Source organism: Paralichthys olivaceus, chromosome 6, assembly GCF_024713975.1.
Source record: "Paralichthys olivaceus isolate ysfri-2021 chromosome 6, ASM2471397v2, whole genome shotgun sequence".
Lineage (NCBI taxonomy): Eukaryota > Metazoa > Chordata > Actinopteri > Pleuronectiformes > Paralichthyidae > Paralichthys > Paralichthys olivaceus.
This window is the reverse complement of record NC_091098.1, coordinates 22,816,726-22,833,818: the sequence shown is the minus strand read 5'-3', so window position 1 is coordinate 22,833,818 and position 17,093 is coordinate 22,816,726. Positions and strand designations below refer to the sequence as shown.

The 17,093-nt window shown below is 41.4% G+C and overlaps 2 protein-coding genes across 5 annotated transcripts; both read right to left on the bottom strand.

Annotated features, from left to right (window-relative positions):
* Nucleotides 1-3,978, bottom strand: wasb (WASP actin nucleation promoting factor b). Of its 2 annotated transcripts, none has more exons than XM_020096309.2 (11): nt 3,656-3,978; nt 2,783-2,923; nt 2,496-2,582; nt 2,255-2,351; nt 1,895-1,924; nt 1,773-1,808; nt 1,459-1,660; nt 1,163-1,341; nt 489-1,060; nt 286-397; nt 1-190 (listed from the first exon to the last, which is right to left on the bottom strand). In XM_020096309.2, exons 1-11 carry the CDS (start codon nt 3,755-3,757, stop codon nt 132-134), a joined length of 1,617 nt encoding a protein of 538 aa, XP_019951868.2. In that variant the 5' UTR covers nt 3,758-3,978; the 3' UTR covers nt 1-131. The 2 variants fall into 2 exon arrangements, with proteins under 2 accessions (XP_019951868.2, XP_019951869.2); XM_020096310.2 differs by having other exon boundaries at nt 3,663-3,903.
* A 110-nt stretch (nt 3,979-4,088) lies between these two features.
* Nucleotides 4,089-16,312, bottom strand: LOC109635155 (sodium-coupled neutral amino acid transporter 3-like). 3 transcript variants are annotated; one of them, XM_020096114.2, is made up of 17 exons: nt 16,095-16,312; nt 14,480-14,598; nt 12,388-12,512; nt 12,214-12,298; nt 11,327-11,442; nt 10,187-10,260; nt 9,997-10,089; nt 9,802-9,883; nt 9,627-9,709; nt 9,395-9,453; nt 9,163-9,303; nt 8,894-8,973; nt 8,701-8,801; nt 8,409-8,533; nt 6,783-6,927; nt 6,595-6,698; nt 4,089-5,398 (listed from the first exon to the last, which is right to left on the bottom strand). In XM_020096114.2, the coding sequence occupies exons 3-17, from the start codon at nt 12,426-12,428 to the stop codon at nt 5,294-5,296; spliced, it is 1,434 nt and encodes a 477-aa protein (XP_019951673.2). In that variant the 5' UTR covers nt 12,429-12,512; nt 14,480-14,598; nt 16,095-16,312; the 3' UTR covers nt 4,089-5,293. The 3 variants fall into 3 exon arrangements, with proteins under 3 accessions (XP_019951673.2, XP_019951676.2, XP_019951674.2); XM_020096117.2 differs by lacking the exon at nt 14,480-14,598; XM_020096115.2 differs by lacking the exons at nt 14,480-14,598; nt 16,095-16,312 and adding an exon at nt 12,643-12,784.
* Nucleotides 16,313-17,093: the final 781 nt, after the last annotated feature.

The following is a 17,093-nucleotide window of genomic DNA, read 5'->3' as shown; positions in this document are numbered from 1 at the left end:
TGTCCTTCACTGTACTTCATACTGAATTACGTGTTTATTTAACCACTGACACAGTTTGACTCAAAGCTGTTGTAAACATGTTGCACATCCACCGGATTTCAAAATCCACAAAATCGAAAAAAACCTCTGCATCACTCGTCCCACTCGTCGTCGTCGTCGTCATCAAATCCGCCCTCGTCTTCACTCTCATCTGAAAGAGAGGACGGATATTAAAATGTTGGACTACGTCTTCAACAAATGCATTGTTCTTGCTCATGAAGATGAAATTATTGTTCCAATATTTACCAGAGGAGTGGATGACTTTACTCCTCTTTTGCATGACCATCATGAGAGCGCCAACGATGCCCTCACCGGATGCAGGAGAGGAAGGTGCAACAGGATCAGGGCTCTCCGTCACCTGCAACACAGCAGGACAGCATTTAAACGTGTAAGCAAAGTTTTATTAGAAGCATATATGAAATGTTTGGAAGAAATGAAAGTTGCTTTACATTTCTGAGCTTCTTCCCCAGTCGGATCTGATCCAGCAGATCTCCTCGGCTGTCTCCTCCTTTATTTGACGTAGGGGCAGGTGGTGCTGAGCCACCGGAGACAGGAGGGGGTGGTGGGTGATTTGGAGAAACAGAGATCTGAGGAGGTGGAGGAGGCGGAGGAGGAGGTGGAGGCCCTCCTCCTCTGCCGGGTGCAGATGGGACAGGAGGAGGTGGTAAACCTGTGGAGCGCTGTTGGCCAGAAGGCGGCATGGGAGGAGGCAGGTTATGAGAAGACATAGAGATGTGAGAGGAATTTGAGGAGGGTGGTGGAGGGAATTGAGAGTGTGCAGTTGGTCCTGGCGGTGGCGGTGGTGGAGGGCCGCCTCTGCCTGACGTAGGGAGCGGGGGTGGTTTGCCTCCACGTCCTGTTGCTGGCTGAGCAGATGGGGGCACTCGCCCTGGCTGGCCAGGGATGGGAGGCAGGGGGCCAGAGCGGCCTCGATGAGGTGGAGGGGCCGGGGCAGACGGACTGGAGCTCGGCACAGGAGGCAGGGACCCTCTACTGGGTGGAGGAGGTGGAGGTACAGACCCTGTGATGTAGTGGAAGATATTAATTATACATAGAAGTAGGCTGCATTAGTCTGCAGGGAGCAGTGAGATTGATAAGTGGGTTGAAAATGAAACAGTCAAACCTTTTTTGTTCACCTCCCTTTTGACGGCCTCCAAACCTCCAGACTGCTCGATGACGTTGTAGATGAGCTGAGACGTCTTTTCATCTCTCATCTCAGCCTCACTGATCCCAGCCTGGGAGAGCAGCTTCGACAGGTCAGGGTCCAGATTGTTGGGATCCCATCCCACATGAGAAACGTGCCTGACGTGAAGGAGGAGGACAGAGTGACACAGTTTACATTTTGGGAAAACAAAGTAAAACAACATCCTTTGGAAATATCAATCAAACTTCATCACATTCATCAGCCATCACACTCACTTGAATCCACTGGGTGCTCCTATGTCTGCTTTGGAGAATTTGGGACCCTTTTTCTTATTCTTCTTGTCCTTCTTCTTGTCTTTGCCGCTCGGAGCTGAGCAGGCGGCAGGCGAAGGCATCGAGCGGTAGCGGGAGGAATGGATGTCTGGATTCTGAATGTCCACCGTGGCCATGTGATAAGATCCAGGGCTACCGGATGATGCTTTTGGATGAGAGAGAGAGAATATCAAAGTTGGTTCTTGATTCCAGAAGTCGCTGCCTGTTGGTGGTAAAAGTTACCCATGGAGAAATGCTGAGGTGAAGGAGGCACATACCTTTGTCAGGGGGGAGTGGAGGCAGAGATCCTCTGTCTATAATGAAATAGAAAATAGAGGAAAGTAAAGTAGCTGCACTTTTAAAAAACATATTGCATTTATGAATTCAAATGCTGCCTTACCACTTGATGGCAGGGGGCGCTGTTTCTTGTCTGTCAAATTCAAGGCAGAGAGAGCAACCATGTTGCATCATTTTACTTCACTGTTCAATATTAATCAAGTAAAACCACCTTGAACACAACATTGTTTCAATCAAATGCAGAATTCAAGCATCAATTGTCATTTGTTGATGTTTTTAACATTCTTACTTTTCAGAGTTTGGCACAAATCAACCTCACTACACAGGATTTCAAATATATCCCAGGTCACATTGCAAACAATAGTGTTAAGTAAATCGAGAGCATATATAGAAAACATTGTGATGGGAAGTATGGTATTTAATATTCTACAATTCTTAAAAACAAACATATAACCTCACTGACCATGACGGCTATTTCTTTGGCAGATTTTCCCCTCCACTGCATTTTGGAAGGCGTCTGCTTCCTGTTCATCAGCAAAGTTCAGACCGACTTGACAGTCCTGCATTAGATTACAAGTCAACACAGACTCTCACTACTTTACAACACAAAGAGGATTTAACCAACAATAACTGCAGGGAGTGAGGCAGTGAGAGGTGTATATATTTATATAGATAGATATATATGTGTGTGTGTGTATCCTTACATCTGCAGCGAAGGTATGAAAGTACCACTGTGGCGAGGAGTAAACTATTTGGTTGTAGAGCTCCTGCTCCCAAACCAGCCTCCCTCCCTGTGGGGGGAAAAGCGTTTGTTATTTTAACATTTCAGTCTCTCAATGATACTCACGACAGTTTGGAGAAACTAGAGTCAGTCAAGACGTGAGTCATGTTGTGTCAGGACAACGTACAGCACAGTGATCGGGTTATCAGTCTGGAGAAGGCCTCGATGATTCAATTCTTGGTATTAAAGAACCATCGTGTGAGAGATTACCTTCAAATCAAACATCCGTATGAAGTAGGAGCGCTGAGGGTTGTCTTTGATGAAGCACACCACTCCTGTGTGCTGCAAGCTCCACGTGGACGGACTGTGAGGCAGAGCCATGTACAACTGGGCTACTGCAGTGGCCATGGACTAAACACACACACACACACATTAAAAACAGTCCAGTACCTAGGACACTTTTTATTGCAGCTCATGTGTAAATTTGGTGTTTTGTGGTGAGGCTCTTGATTTGCCACAGCTTGTGCATGAGTCGTTAAAATGTGCAGCTCTTATTAGATTGATTTTATTTGTTCGCTCAGCGACAGGAGCCGGGTTTCTAAAGAAAAGAACAAAGCAACTTCTGCTCTGTGACGCCAGACCCAATGATCGCATCTAATTCTGACACAGAGGAAGAAATGCTCCAACCACCATTTCCTGTTACAGCTGGGTCCTTTTTGATGACCTAATGTCATTTTAAACTGCGTTTTCATCAACGCACTGTGGATTTCTTTTGAAAAATATATGTCTTTAAATATATTTGACCCAGAATGGGCCTAAAACAGATGTAAGACATAAAAGGTATAAGTAACTAAATCAACAGCAGGTGAGACAAGAAGCACAAAACCAAATGAAAAGCAGAAACTACATTATCTTGATTTGAATATATTACAAAATAATTTCCCGGCTGAGGATTCAATCATGTGCTCATTAAAATTCAGGACAGGATGTTAAACAACCAAAAGCAGTAGAGCAAAGTCTTCAGGGCTCAAACTGTTTATATCCGTTTGAGCCAGAACAAACAGTACACCTTTTCTTTTCTTTCCCCTTTCACAATAAACTTCAGAAAGTAAACAGGACAGATAACAGATAGATATGACTTACAGCACACCTTCTGCCCAGAAGATCCTCCAGCTTCTCATGCTCCTGCAGGCTCAGCAGAGAGCTGCGGGCACAGTCCGTCTTAGACTTAGATCCACGGCTCATGATTCCTCTGATAGATCTGCCAGTGAATTTTGAATAAATGTGCACAGCATTTGAAAAGAGAAAAGGTTGCCCTCCCTGTACTGTCAGAACACAGGTCTCTACAGTCAAGGAAGTTTCTCTTCTCTGTTCTGTGCACACATCATTTCAAAGCAGGAAACAGGCAACCGCACTTCTCTAACCCCCACTTTTCTTCTCTCCCTCAGAGGCACAGCGCAAATGAATGTGTTACTTCCATTTTCAGGGTGAGAGAGTTGACAGTTGCACTTGTACTGCTGTGTGTCTACATTCATTTTAAAGAGTCACACACAAAAGATGACCTCAACTCCGTGCATATGTACAAATGAGACATATTTTATTGACAGATAACAACATTCAAATTAATTTAAAAATATACAGGATGAATGGCATTCTTTTATTTTTAAATTAAATCCATAGGTCACTATTCACTGTGCTGAACAGTTTCTGGACGTGCTGAAAGAGGAACAGCATTTCTAAAGCTGGATGTTTGGACGTATATTCAATAAGTGGACTTTGCTGAACATGCTTTAAAATAAAAATAGTGTGTTGAAACCATCTCAATATAACACAATAAATAAAGTCTTTGGTTTGCAGCTATGATGTCTTCAGGGACATATATAGACTTAGAAATTGTGCAAACCACCTCTCGCTGTCTTTCTCTGTGTGTGATTGTCAGTTACTGTCTGTTTGACCTTCATGAATAGCAGCAAAAACCCACAAACTGCACCATATCCGTAGGATCACGAATAAAAAAGGTCACGTCAGACTCAGCTTTGACGACGATGACCTCATGTTTAGGTGAATTATCTCGACAAATGATCACATTAAAACACATTAATCAATTTCCATGTACAAGTCAGTGAAACTTGGATTTTGATGGATTGGGATATGGAGCTGCAGACTAACCCTCGCTGGTCGTATTGAGCTGAATCTGTCACGTTTAGAGAAATGTCTAGATTTGGACACATTTAAAAGTCTTTAAAATGTAACAAAATTGAAACTGACGTCATTCTCTTTTATAAAAAGCAAACTCTTATCACATTTCTGTTGTGTGCACCCTGAAATTGTGGGGAAGTAGATTGGAAGGAGTTTGGCAGTGACCGAGCTATTCCAGGAAAGTCTACACATTCATTCTCTAAAATGGGATTTCCATTTGAGTCACGCTGTTCCCATTTATTACTCTTTTCCTGGCTTATTCATTTCTACACATGCCTCCAAACAATATTCTTGCTGCAGCCTGTGACACAGGTTTTAATCAGTCAGAACATATTACTTTGTATACTCATGCATCTCTGTTCTCTCCTCCATTACAGGACCTTTTGACTGCCCCGTCATCATTTTTGAATTTCTCTTTTCTTTTTTTGTTGTCGTGGGAAAAGGCCCTTCACATATCTTTCATCTTGTGCAGCCAAACCACCCAGTTTGGCTTTGGATGAGAACTCGGCAGATTAGGGGTAATTTAATGGCAGGGAGCTTTGGTTGCATTGTTTTCATGGTATCGCTGTTCAGTCGTGGCAGCTAGTGTCCACCTCCGCTTTTGGACTCTCCAGTCACCCAGTCAGTGATGATGAACGACAAACTCATGATCATGAAGATGAATCCCAGGGCAGCAAAACATGCAGCCTGCAGAGGTGGAAGGAAACACAACATCCGTGTCAACAACATACGAGTGTAGCCCTGAAGTTATTCCACAGAGCTATGAGTGTCTATAATAAGAATAATCTGAAAAGCAGTGGCCACACTATAGGGTTTGTCACTTTAAGATGTGTAACCTCTCCATAGCTTGTTTCGGAAATTCATCTCCTAACATGTGGGGTGAGACACCATCTTGATTGGCTGTATTATCTGCCTCCGATTAGTCGGTACAGAGAGATAGTGGGTTGTTTTGTGTGTTTCTCCTAATGTGGCGCCTCGCTACAAGGAGAGAAGTCAGGTGTAACGGTTGAATATGAGTCAGGAGGTGTTAACATGACACGTGTTTGAGTGTTTGGACTGTGGGAGCTTACTCAGGCCGTTTAGCCTGCGGTGTAGTCACGTGTTAGCATTCAGCTAATGCAATGCTAGTTCATAATTAACGGACGTGGGAGCCACACGAGAGCCGCAGATGGTTGCACCTCTGGCTTCGAGGGACACCAGCCGTTCCGTGGGACCGTAGCTGCTGTCTCTCACCTGTCTTCAGAGGAAGGAGGAGGATAGCTGACTGTGTCATGGCCTCCAGGAGTGAGGACTCCATTCATAGTACTGTAAGTGCACTTTCCTCACATGTTGCTCTCAAGCTACATTCAGGCCTGCAACAGGTTTTACTTGTGTTCTAATGCCGGCTTTGGGGTTTTCATTTTCTATGTGGGCCCACAATAGTAAAACAGTGTCTGTGGTTATTGTTTCATCCTGAACCTTAATCCTACTTTGCACCTGAGTACATTTAATATATGTCAGGTTAAATATTGATCTTTGACATAAATAGCTTTGGAAAAGTGTGATTCGTTTTCTGTTGCTATGTTTAAAGTACACCTCTGGCAGTTTACTTTAGTTTTGCCTCAGAGAGTCTATCCTGTATTTGTGTTTGAGTAAGAAACTGTGAGACAGACTAACAATGCACCAGAAGGTGATTTCACTCATTTCATTTCATTTTTGTTGAGTAAATAATTAATGTTCATATGTATTTCCTCTTTGTCAGTGTTAATGAACAGGATTTAAAGCTGAGGTATTAGTTCCTAAGATCACAAGGGTTAACACCACTATTTACTATCTAAGTTACTTTCATGCCAGTTGAAAACTTATGTTGAAAAACACATACAGCTGACGGAATCGACTTGTACCTGAATCTTGGGTCTGGACAGTAAAGGCTCCTGGTCTTCAGGAACAATCCGGACATAGAAGATTCCAGGTAGGATGAAGATGAGGGTGGGGGCAGATGTGGCTCCTGTAGATGAAGGTGGAGAACAGAGGTCTGAGCTCACAGCACTGAAGCCCAGACTAAACAGCTTTTCTTCCTGTGTAAACTTACCGATGATGCCAAAGATGTCGCGGATGGAGGGCACGAAGATAACAAGCAGGTTGACCACGAAGATGAGACAAAATGCGATGGCGATGTGTCTGACCCAGTGGAAAGGCTTGTCAGGGCACAAGATCTGGAGCAAAGCCCTGCGGATCTGCGGGAGGAAGGAAGGAAAACATGTTTCCCTTTACAAATAAGATAACAAGTACCAAGACTGATATAATTATATAAAAATAAAGGTAATCTGGTTTTATCACCACAAGGAACAGAGTTATGGCACTGTTTATTAGGCGCTATGTTTGCTAAAACGTCAGCTAGCTGGCTGACATTTTAGCAAACATTTTCTGTCACCCCCTCAGGGGGAAAATATTTGTTTGAACATGATGTAGATTGAGACCAGAAGAGCAACATACCTGACAGTTTCAGTTTACAGAGCAAGAGCAGCTGTTCACACACTATTTTGACTTTTAGGGAAATAAACGCAATAAACACTTTTACATGGACAATGATATTCTGATTTTATCACTCAATAATCTGAATAAGACGCTGTTATACAAACAGCATGTTCTGATTACCTTAACAGGAAACAAGTCATAGTCGGAATAATCAAAAATGGAATTGAAGTATATGTCACATTTTAACGTCCTATTGGAGTTTTCACATAATTTTGCAACATCAACATAAGACAGTTACCAACAGCTTGATGATGCATGGCTGAGGTTTGAGTGTAATCAAATAGTAGGATATAATGTTGACAGGAAACAAAATCTGCTCTCTAACCTGAACACTGTAAACTCGTGTAAACATCATAGTCTGATCAATGTCTTATTCCGAAATAGGTCAATAGCCTAAATATTGTGGTGAACTTGAAACAGCTGGCCTAGCTCTGTCCAGAGCTCACCAAAGGCCCTGCTCCCTGTCATGAAACGCTTAAAGACACAAACTATATGAATATAACATGACATATAAATCAATGACGCGTAAATGTGGTGGTAGATCGATCCTGGTCTAACATTTCCCCCCTGATTCCTGTCAGTCAAACTATTTCTCTAACCTGTAGAGAAAACTGCGACATGTTTGATTATTTGCGCAGTTTTATTAATAATCCCTTTCAATTTGAATAACTGTAGATAACTCTGAAGCCTGAACAGGCTCCACACAGTCAACACAGTACTGAAACAGAAGCTCTGAAACTGAGTTGTTTTCAGAACCTTGACAGACAATGACTCTGGATGGATCCCATCTGCAGTATAGAGGCGACATGAGCAGTGTTATGAACTCTTAATGTTCCAGCTGTGAGTTCAGGATGTTCTTAGACAACATAGTTAGGAAGTGACCTACTTAAAAAAATAAAAGCCTCAAGTCATAAACTGGTCTCAGGCCTATCTTCCAATAAAATATTTGGTCTATTAGAATTAGTCCACAATTCTTTTACCACTAGGGGTCATCATTCTCATGACACTGATTTTAACTAGCCTCCATGATGGCTTACATAGTGCCTTTATCTATTCTTATTAAATAAAACTATAACAGTTATATTTTATAATTTAAATATATGTATTGAGGCCAATCATTTTTTAAAATTTTTTTTATGAAATGTGTAAAGTAACAATTCTAATATGATGAATATCTCACCGGAAACAGAACCACAGGGACAGTCAGCGTGACGGCCACCAGCACGGCCAGACGCACGCAGAGGATCAGGACGTCCCGGAAGCCCAAGCGACTGTAGGTGTGGAGCAGCTCTGACTCCACGCCACCTGTACACACACAGAGAAGCACACAGTGCTTGATACGGTATCTCACCGGGTAAAGATGCTCATTCACAAAATTGGAAAATGCGTATGAGCTCTGGGCACAAGTGGGTCATTCATTTGAAATCTTGCCAAACACAACATCAGAACAGAGTGACCTTTGAGGCTCTTACCATAAAAGGTGAGGTAACCAAAAAGAGCCGTCAGCAGGTACATGACAAACATGGCCAAGATGGAAATGTTGGCAACACCCTGCATACGTTTCTTGGTGGCACTGCAAAGAAAAATGTAATAATTTTACTCAAACCTTTTAGCCCAGCTTTCTTATTCAACACATTTGAGAAAAAAAGCTGTTTTCTGACTTACTCTCGCAGTTCAGTGTAGATCGGTAACACTTCAGGGTGACAGACAAAAGCGAAGGCCAGAATTGGGACTGTGTACGCGGTCTAAAAGCAGAAAACAACAAATGTTGGAGAATAATACACAGCTAATAGTTTTCCTATAATCAATACAGCTGTTGACATAACACGCTTGATGCTGTTGACATAACACGCTCTACTGCACTCGCCAAGAATTAGATATACAGCCGACACTTCACTAAAGGTTGGCGATGTAAAAAATGATTTTCCTCAAACCTGTGAGTTGATGGTAAACATCTTGGCTTCACAGATGTCGCCCGTCTCATTCATGGCAGCGTGGTTGTCAGCAAAAAGAGTCTCATTAAGTTGGTCCTCGCTCTCCAGCGGACACAAAATATTAAATTTCTTGTAGATAACCTGGAGATTGACAGCAATCCAAGATAAAACGTTAAACAGAGGAACAGCTGAGGATATCGTATGAATCTTTGCTGGCTGTTTGCCGACTCACCGAAATGAGGAAAAACACCATGCAGGAGAGGGAGAAGCCACTGGTATAGCCCAGGTAACCTGCATTAGAAAGTGATTCACAGTCACAAACTGAGGAGAAACACTGGAAGAGATGACTTAATTTCAGAATGTGAAAGTGAACACGACAAGAAACAGGTCGTGGAGACATGAAATATATGACAGAGTAAAAGTAATCAACTGAAGAAAATGTGATGACAGGATGAAAAACATACCAAGTTGTTTCATGAGTGCTAGAGGAAGAATGATGGAAACGCTAACAATGATGATCAAGTAGTTTCCATTCATGTACCACTCTCTACGAAACAGTCAGACAAACAAAATCAGTTCTGCAGAAAAACTAATACGTGAATCTACAGAGGTATGCATGACTAATCCTTCTGCACTCACCCGGTGTTTTCTTCACTATCAAGGAAAGCTTGAATTACCAGAGGGAGCTCAGACTTGATAATGAAGAGATAGCTGGACATTGCTAAAAGGAAATTGAAATACATTTATTTTTGGTTATTTACTTTATCTGATTGAATATGCATCGTTTAACTGATGGTATCAGGTATAAATATAACAAAAATAAAAACATAGTACCTCCAATGTTGTGTATTGTAATAACGCATGCAGCCAGCATTTTTCCCACGGGGCCAAAAGCCCGATTCCCGAGCTGTTCATAAGCCCGGATCCCTGAAAACACATGAACATTATGTTTGTGTGTGATTATTTTTAAATACATAATTTATTCTGTGGCCTCATATGCTCAGTGAGTGTAGCGCTGGCTTACCGACAACTCCGGCACTTCTCAGGAGGAGATGGATGGAATATGCAGACAGAATGGCAATGCACAGCAACAGGACTCTGTAAAGACACAAGAAGAGGGATTTCTTTTTTTTGTGAAAATTTGAGTCTCAAATTACGTGACAGAAATGTGTTAAACGGTGAAACTGTGCTCATTATCTACTTAAACAACAGTAAAAGATAATTCTGTTAATATTATATAACAGTGAGAATCATCTTTAATCGTCGTTCTTTTCCACCGTCACGGAGAGTTTAGCTTGGCTTTAAGAGACTCCCCAACCCCCCCTCCCGCCACATAGCACAGGTCTGATCCAAGAAGGCGTGCCTTGGATCTGTTCACTGGGGTCTATATTTAACAGTTCAAATCTGATTTAGAGAAGCTACGTGTGCATGAGCTCTAATGTACAATGTGACAGATCAGGCTTGTGCAGCAGCAGTTGTATGTGCACATTTACACCCACAGGCCACACAGACACAGACAGTAACACACAAACAAACATATTATTGCACAGAGCTCAGGCCCCTGCCACCACACATACCTGTCCGAACACAAACACACAGATGACAGACACACCCCTATGGTCCTACTTCTAGCCTTATAAGGACCCTCCCCTGACTACACCCACACTGTGTCCAACAACACAAACTTTAACCTAATCCTAATTATAACCTGAAATCAAATCGAACTCCAATTGAAACATGAGGCAACAAATAATTAAAACATATACAGGCACAAATGTAAAAATGTGCTGCGCAAAAAATTATGTTCAATATTATCCCAACTTAAATTAATCTTAAAAATAAAAGAGATGGGCAAAATGACTTGCACACATCTTCACTGTGTTGGTCTACAGCTCATGAACTCAAACACACTCAGCTAACAGCCATGCTTTATTCTTGCAACCTCGAGGAGCGTGCACATTTGGCTTAACCCAAATACCAAATATAAGTCACAAGAAGAAGCTGAATATAGTATTCTACAATATCCTCTTTGCACAAGACTATTTTAAGGATGCAGTGGGCAAATGCATGCATATACATGGAAAGACAAATACATAAACACACATATATACAGTCAGTCACAGTTTAGTCAAAATAGTGACTGTGTATTTGGCTTCATACTCACATAAAAAGAACGATTCCAGTGTTGGACATTGCAAAAGCCAATCCCAGAATTCCACTACCCATTATGGCGTTACTGAGATTAAAGACGGACATGCCAAATGAAGTCTTTCCCTCGAACTGCAGCAAAAAGACAAAAGATGTAAATCAAATTCTGAAAACTAAATCACACAACAGAACAATCATTCCAGCAAAAAATCCCATCTGATAGACATGGACATGAGGTTTGACCGTGTTAACGTGAATTCACTTAGTTGTAGTTGGCCAGTAAACACAGTCTTGTAACGTGCACTCAGCACAACCGAGGGCCAGTAAAGAGACAGACATGGCTGGTTAAAACTTTATGTTTTGTTTTTGACGGTACACCAGCCCACTGATGGGCCCACTGGGATTTGTACATAAAGTACAAAAAATACTCAAATATAAGGGCTTGGTCTCCTAGTAATTAATACTGGTTTTCTCCACTGACAAAGCTAATCCTAGCACATGTACTGTATATATACACAAGAATGTTATTAGGCCTATTCATTTTAGCATCTACAATCTGCCTATTTTAACTGGTTCCCCCAAAATTTCATTTGAGATCTTTTCATATATTATATGCTATTTCAAGGCCTACTGCTTACTACTACACACTACACAGTTTGCTCAACATTTTAAATTCAATATAAAGTCAATGTCAATCTAAATATTTCCATTATTGGCCATTAATGTGTGGACTTTGTCCCCGATGGTTTTCTTCTGGTAAGCATGAGACTCATTAGACGCTGGTGCACATAAGGAGAGGCCACTTTAGCATAAGTACAGTGAGGCAGGGTCCTTATTTAATTAATGGAGCTCCACTCAACTTCTGTAATGTATATGAGGACACATGAGTATTAAATCACTCACATCTGTAAAGCGGATGTCTTTCTTAGCACCAGTCTTATGTGGGAGAAACTCCTCATGTTCAGCCATGACGTCCAGCCCATCAAACCTATGCAACAGACAAATGTATATAGATTTTATTAGTCAGGACACACTTCAACTGTGATATGATCTATACGGTTTGTTTATGAGTCTTACCCTTCTTCCCTGCTGTGTCCATTCATCTTCTGAAGCTCCATTGTTTTCGTTGTTACTGAGGTTGTTGCTTGAGAGACTTTAAAGATTCAAGTTTGCTTGATTGAAAGATTTCGCTGTAAAATTTTCTGGAAGAAAAGAGACAACAATTTGAATTTGCGAAATACATGCTTATCAAAATCTGCTGCAAATTCGGCCATTATTTGTGCAACGAGAGGGTTTGATATCAAACATTCCATTATTTGTGAAAAAAGAAACCTTTTCTGAAATATCAACTTGTCACTGTTGGGACCAGATCTGGCTCACAACGGCCTCTCGTCTCTAGGACAATAAATATGGATTTATATAACGCACTGGCAAATGTATTTCTAACTTCTCAAACTCCTCAAGGTAAAGCCTATTTGAGGAAAGCCACAGCACTAAAGAAACACTGAATACAAGTAGTAGCCTATAATACAACAGAAAATACTCTGAAGCTTATATATGGCAGGCCTTTAAAGTCTGGAGACACATCACTGTAATTTCTCCCACTTACCAAAGACAACATGAAAGTCATTGGCTTTGAAGCTGATGGGCTTTGAAATATTAACTTGTCCCTGTCGGGACCAGATCTGACCCAGGATGGCCTCTGGTCTCCAGGACAATAAATATGGCTTTATATAACAGACTGGCAAAGGTATTTAAAACTCCTCAGCCATTTAAAGGTAAACAAAGCCTATTTGAGGAAAGCCACAGCACCCAAGAAACATTGAATACGACTAGTAGCCTATAATACAAACAGAAAATGCTTTGTAGCTTCAAAATGGCAGGCCGTTAAAGTCTGGAGACACACCACTGTAATTTCTCCCACTTGCCAAAGACAACATGAATCTTGGATTCATGATGTTCTTTTCTTTTGGCGATGCAAAAATTCCTTTGCCACGAGTTTATTTTGGAGTTCTCCTCCCTAATTCAGATATGAGGATAAAAAAAAGAACTTCTGGATTACAAAATAATATTCTAGAGAAGATTTGACACGTTTGCTTGGGATGTGTCCGCTTGTGTGATATGAAGGGCTTCAAGTAACAAATGTTGTCAGAGGACTTATGTTGCTCTAATCTACTGTGGGCCACACAAAGCTGGCATGGATGTGCTCTGGGAATGAGCGTAGGTCTGCGCTCCTGCCACAGGGGTCATGGGATACTTCCCTTCTCTGTGGGTCTGGGTGCCCTCAGGGTTTTCACATCTGACCCCTAAAGAGACAGTCATTTTTTACACAAAATTGGAATTTTTCCCCCCTATCCTACGCTTGTCGCTGAACAATCCTAACAACTTTTTGCTTGATAGCAGTGGCTCACAGAGACAAACAAAGGCTTCCTGTGTAAATGTTGCTATTTAGTGTAAATACAGAGTTGTCCTTTGCCTGCATAATGGCCTCAGGTCAAGTTTTGTTAGAGTAACTTTCTTCAGCTACGAAACCAATTACTTTCCCATGGCTCGTGGCCAACACACTCAAGCAACAAAGCATTTGGACTAAACGTCAGCAACATGTTCCACTTTAAGTTTCACAAGAAGACACGGCTCGGCAGTTTCATCACCTCCCTCACATTGGAAAAGGTAGATTTTTACAACAGGGCCTGCTTTGCATTTTAAATGGGGAGGGGGAAGCTGGAGAAACTTGACAAACCAAGTAAACTGAAAACTTGTTCCACATAAGACATTACATTGGCCACAGGGTATAGCTTAGTGGAAACAGTTGAGAGTGGAAATAAAGACGTAATTTAAACCAAAAAGTACTCCTGTATTTTCCATCAGTTTATAGGCTACAACCTTTTTTTTTTTTTTAAACCAACAACCTCCCCCAGATGCAGTTTCAAATGTATTGTAATTAAAATGTATTTTTATACTGAAACAATCCATTGATTAACCGTAATCAATGAACAACACATGTTCAGTGAAACATAGTAGAGATTATTGCAGCCTTACTATCCAGCACTACACACCACATGGTTCTTGTCTGACGCAAGACCAGCTTACTATTGACAGTTAGCCCTACCCTTCACTTCCTCAACATCTGAAACTCAAAGACACACACACATCATTTTGAGCAACTTACCTTTTAGCCCAGCTGCCTTTTCTGGATATCGAAATAGTAATTCCTCGTGTCAATTTGGCTCAGTTTTCAGTCTCAAAGTTAATGTGCAGCTTAGCTCTTAGGGAGTCTCTTCAAAGCTCCTTGGTAGTGGAGAGGGGAGAGAGTGAGAGAGATTACAGGCTGGGAGGGAGTAAGAGGGAAATGGGAACACCCATACTTAACCCTTTGTTCAACCAGTTACAGGTAGATTCAGTTACAAAGACACAGTAGGGATCTGCTCACCAGGTGTCTGCACTGTGGAGGTGTCAACAATGGAACTCAAACAATGGGAATGAATTGCTTCTAGTTTCCAGACAGTCTGCAGTTCAAGGCTACAGGTTAAACCAGGAACTCTGGAAATTAACATGGACTCTGATTTTCATGCTGGAGACTAATCACCATGTCAGTGCAGAATATGTGAGTAAAAAGAAGGGGCAGAATTTGTCTCCAAGGTGGGCTTTTGTCTCACCATGGGCGGATAGTCACTGACAGTTTGCATCCTGCTGGAAGTCACAGTGATGGTAATTAGCTTAGGAGATAAGTGCTTTTTTAAGATTGCCAACATGTGATTGTGCTCAGGAGTGGAAACATGGTGCGTGCTCACAAGTCATCATGTGCCTGATCCAAAACAAAGCTGAGCTGACGTGTAACAGCAGAAATGGACATGTCATGCAACACATGTGACACATGAAAAAGATCCTTAAAGTCCAGTAGGGTGTTTTATTTCATCCATAACAGCAGACATTTCCATGTTTAAACATCATATAAGGAGATGCTGTGTAGTAAATCATGCTTCCTGCATACAACAAAAACATGGGCTCAGTCTGTGACGTGGACCTCAAACCTCAAATGTCATCCACTTCTCAGCGACATTTCAGTTGATTGATAAAGTTCAACGTAACTGAGATATGGGTTTTGCCTGCTCACCCGAGAAACTCCCACGTTCTTTATCTAACCCAGACACAATTAATTACTGGAAATGTGTCTTTCTGTTGTACAAATATCTCACATTATGGATTGTACACACCGGTGGCAGCTCTTTTTTTTTTCAAATTTCTTGAATAAGGCTTATTGCATAGTAATAAAAGGAAAACAGTTTTCAGGCAAAATATCACAATTGAGACCTGTGCAGATGGGGATGAATTTGAATAAAGAAAAGAGAGAGGTTGCCTCAAATGACTTCAGTGACTTGTAGTCACTAAAATGAATGATTTGAATGAAAAGCCAGGACAATTTAACCAACACCTATGTAACATAGCACACGTGTGTGGAAATACAGACTTTATATCCAAAAAACCCCACGCATCAAACACTTTATACTTGTACCAAACAGTATGCCAGCAAATTTCAGCCAAGATGATATCCCATTTCAGTGAGTCATTTATAAAATCCAACCTCTGTGCTATTCATACTGCCAGCATGTCAGTAACAGCACAGGGTACAAATGAGAACACATATAGTTTAAGTGTAAGGAAATGAGCAGTCAATGTATAGTACATTATCAGAGGTAAAGACAGTATCTGTGTGAGTAGGGAATCGTATTGTGGCACAAATACAGATGCAGAGTGATGCCCCACTGGGTTTATCTTGAACTCACCCCTCTAATAGCCTGACAGATGGTTGTCTTCAGTCTTGACAGCGGTAGCAGGGTTAATGTTAAAAGCTTGTTAGCTGATTCATGTCCCTGCCTTTTACAGAGTCATGGGGTTTTTTGCATCCGTGAAAGGACAGAGAAAAATGGGGGGAAGGAAGGAGGTATTCAATTGCGCGCGCAAAAAAATGTCCTTCTGCATGTTCTGCATGTCAGAAGCAAAGCCCCTCCCTGTTCCTCCTGACTGATTAGGCCACGTGTGGGGTTCTGGTACTTTATGAAATACTGCAGCTGGACACTGCCAGAACTTTTTTGAGGGGTGATAGTCGAACAGTCTTTCACATGTAATATAAACCTAAAGAAATATAAACTAGAAGAACCGTTGGGTGGGAGGAAAGTACCTCCAGATTAAAATACTCTGCCAACTGGCCTACATCACAGTGGTTATTCTGTGGCTGTGCAGCTGGTTGTGTCAATAAAATGTGATGCTGTGGAAAGTTACTTGGTCTGTGCTTCAGCTTTGTGTCATCAGCTCACTATCATCTCCATCTAGTGGTCAAACTTCACAATCCCCACTGCAGATCGTCTTGGACAATCACAAGCTATATAATGTGGAGCAGTATCATGCAATGAGCTCAAGTAGAGCTGCACATGACAATTGGATTCATTAATCACAGTCAACTGATTTATCTAGAAGTCCTTTAAAGCCCGAAAAAGTTTAATATCTACCAACAGCCTCAAACTCTAAGACATGCAATTTTTAATTGTAGATAACGAAACACTGTCCAGGCCCAAAAAAACCCTTTGTCCAATTGTCTAGTTCTCATTGTAGAGAAAGAAAAAAAGGATTTGTGCATTTTTCTCTGGAAAAATATAAAAAATGATTTAAAAAAATGACCTCTATTGCAATCTTAAAGTAAGTGAAAAGAAAAAACCTGGATTAATCCACAACCACAACAAAGTGCAATGGGTTCCTCTCAAGCCCAAGCGTTTTAGTAGTTTTTG

Excerpts from the sequence above, each read along its gene's own strand:
- wasb (XM_020096309.2), bottom strand. The coding sequence starts at position 3,757 with ATGAGCCGTGGATCTAAGTCTAAGACGGACTGTGCCCGCAGCTCTCTG. Across the intron at positions 2,924-3,655 it reads TTCTGGGCAGAAGGTGTGCT|TCCATGGCCACTGCAGTAGC; the intron begins GTAAGTCATATC and ends GTGTGTGTTTAG. Across the intron at positions 1,809-1,894 it reads GCGCCCCCTGCCATCAAGTG|ACAGAGGATCTCTGCCTCCA; the intron begins GTAAGGCAGCAT and ends ATTTCATTATAG.
- LOC109635155 (XM_020096114.2), bottom strand. The coding sequence starts at position 12,428 with ATGGAGCTTCAGAAGATGAATGGACACAGCAGGGAAGAAGG. Across the intron at positions 6,699-6,782 it reads CGACATCTTTGGCATCATCG|GAGCCACATCTGCCCCCACC; the intron begins GTAAGTTTACAC and ends CTTCATCTACAG. Across the intron at positions 5,399-6,594 it reads TGTCCAGACCCAAGATTCAG|GCTGCATGTTTTGCTGCCCT; the intron begins GTACAAGTCGAT and ends CCACCTCTGCAG.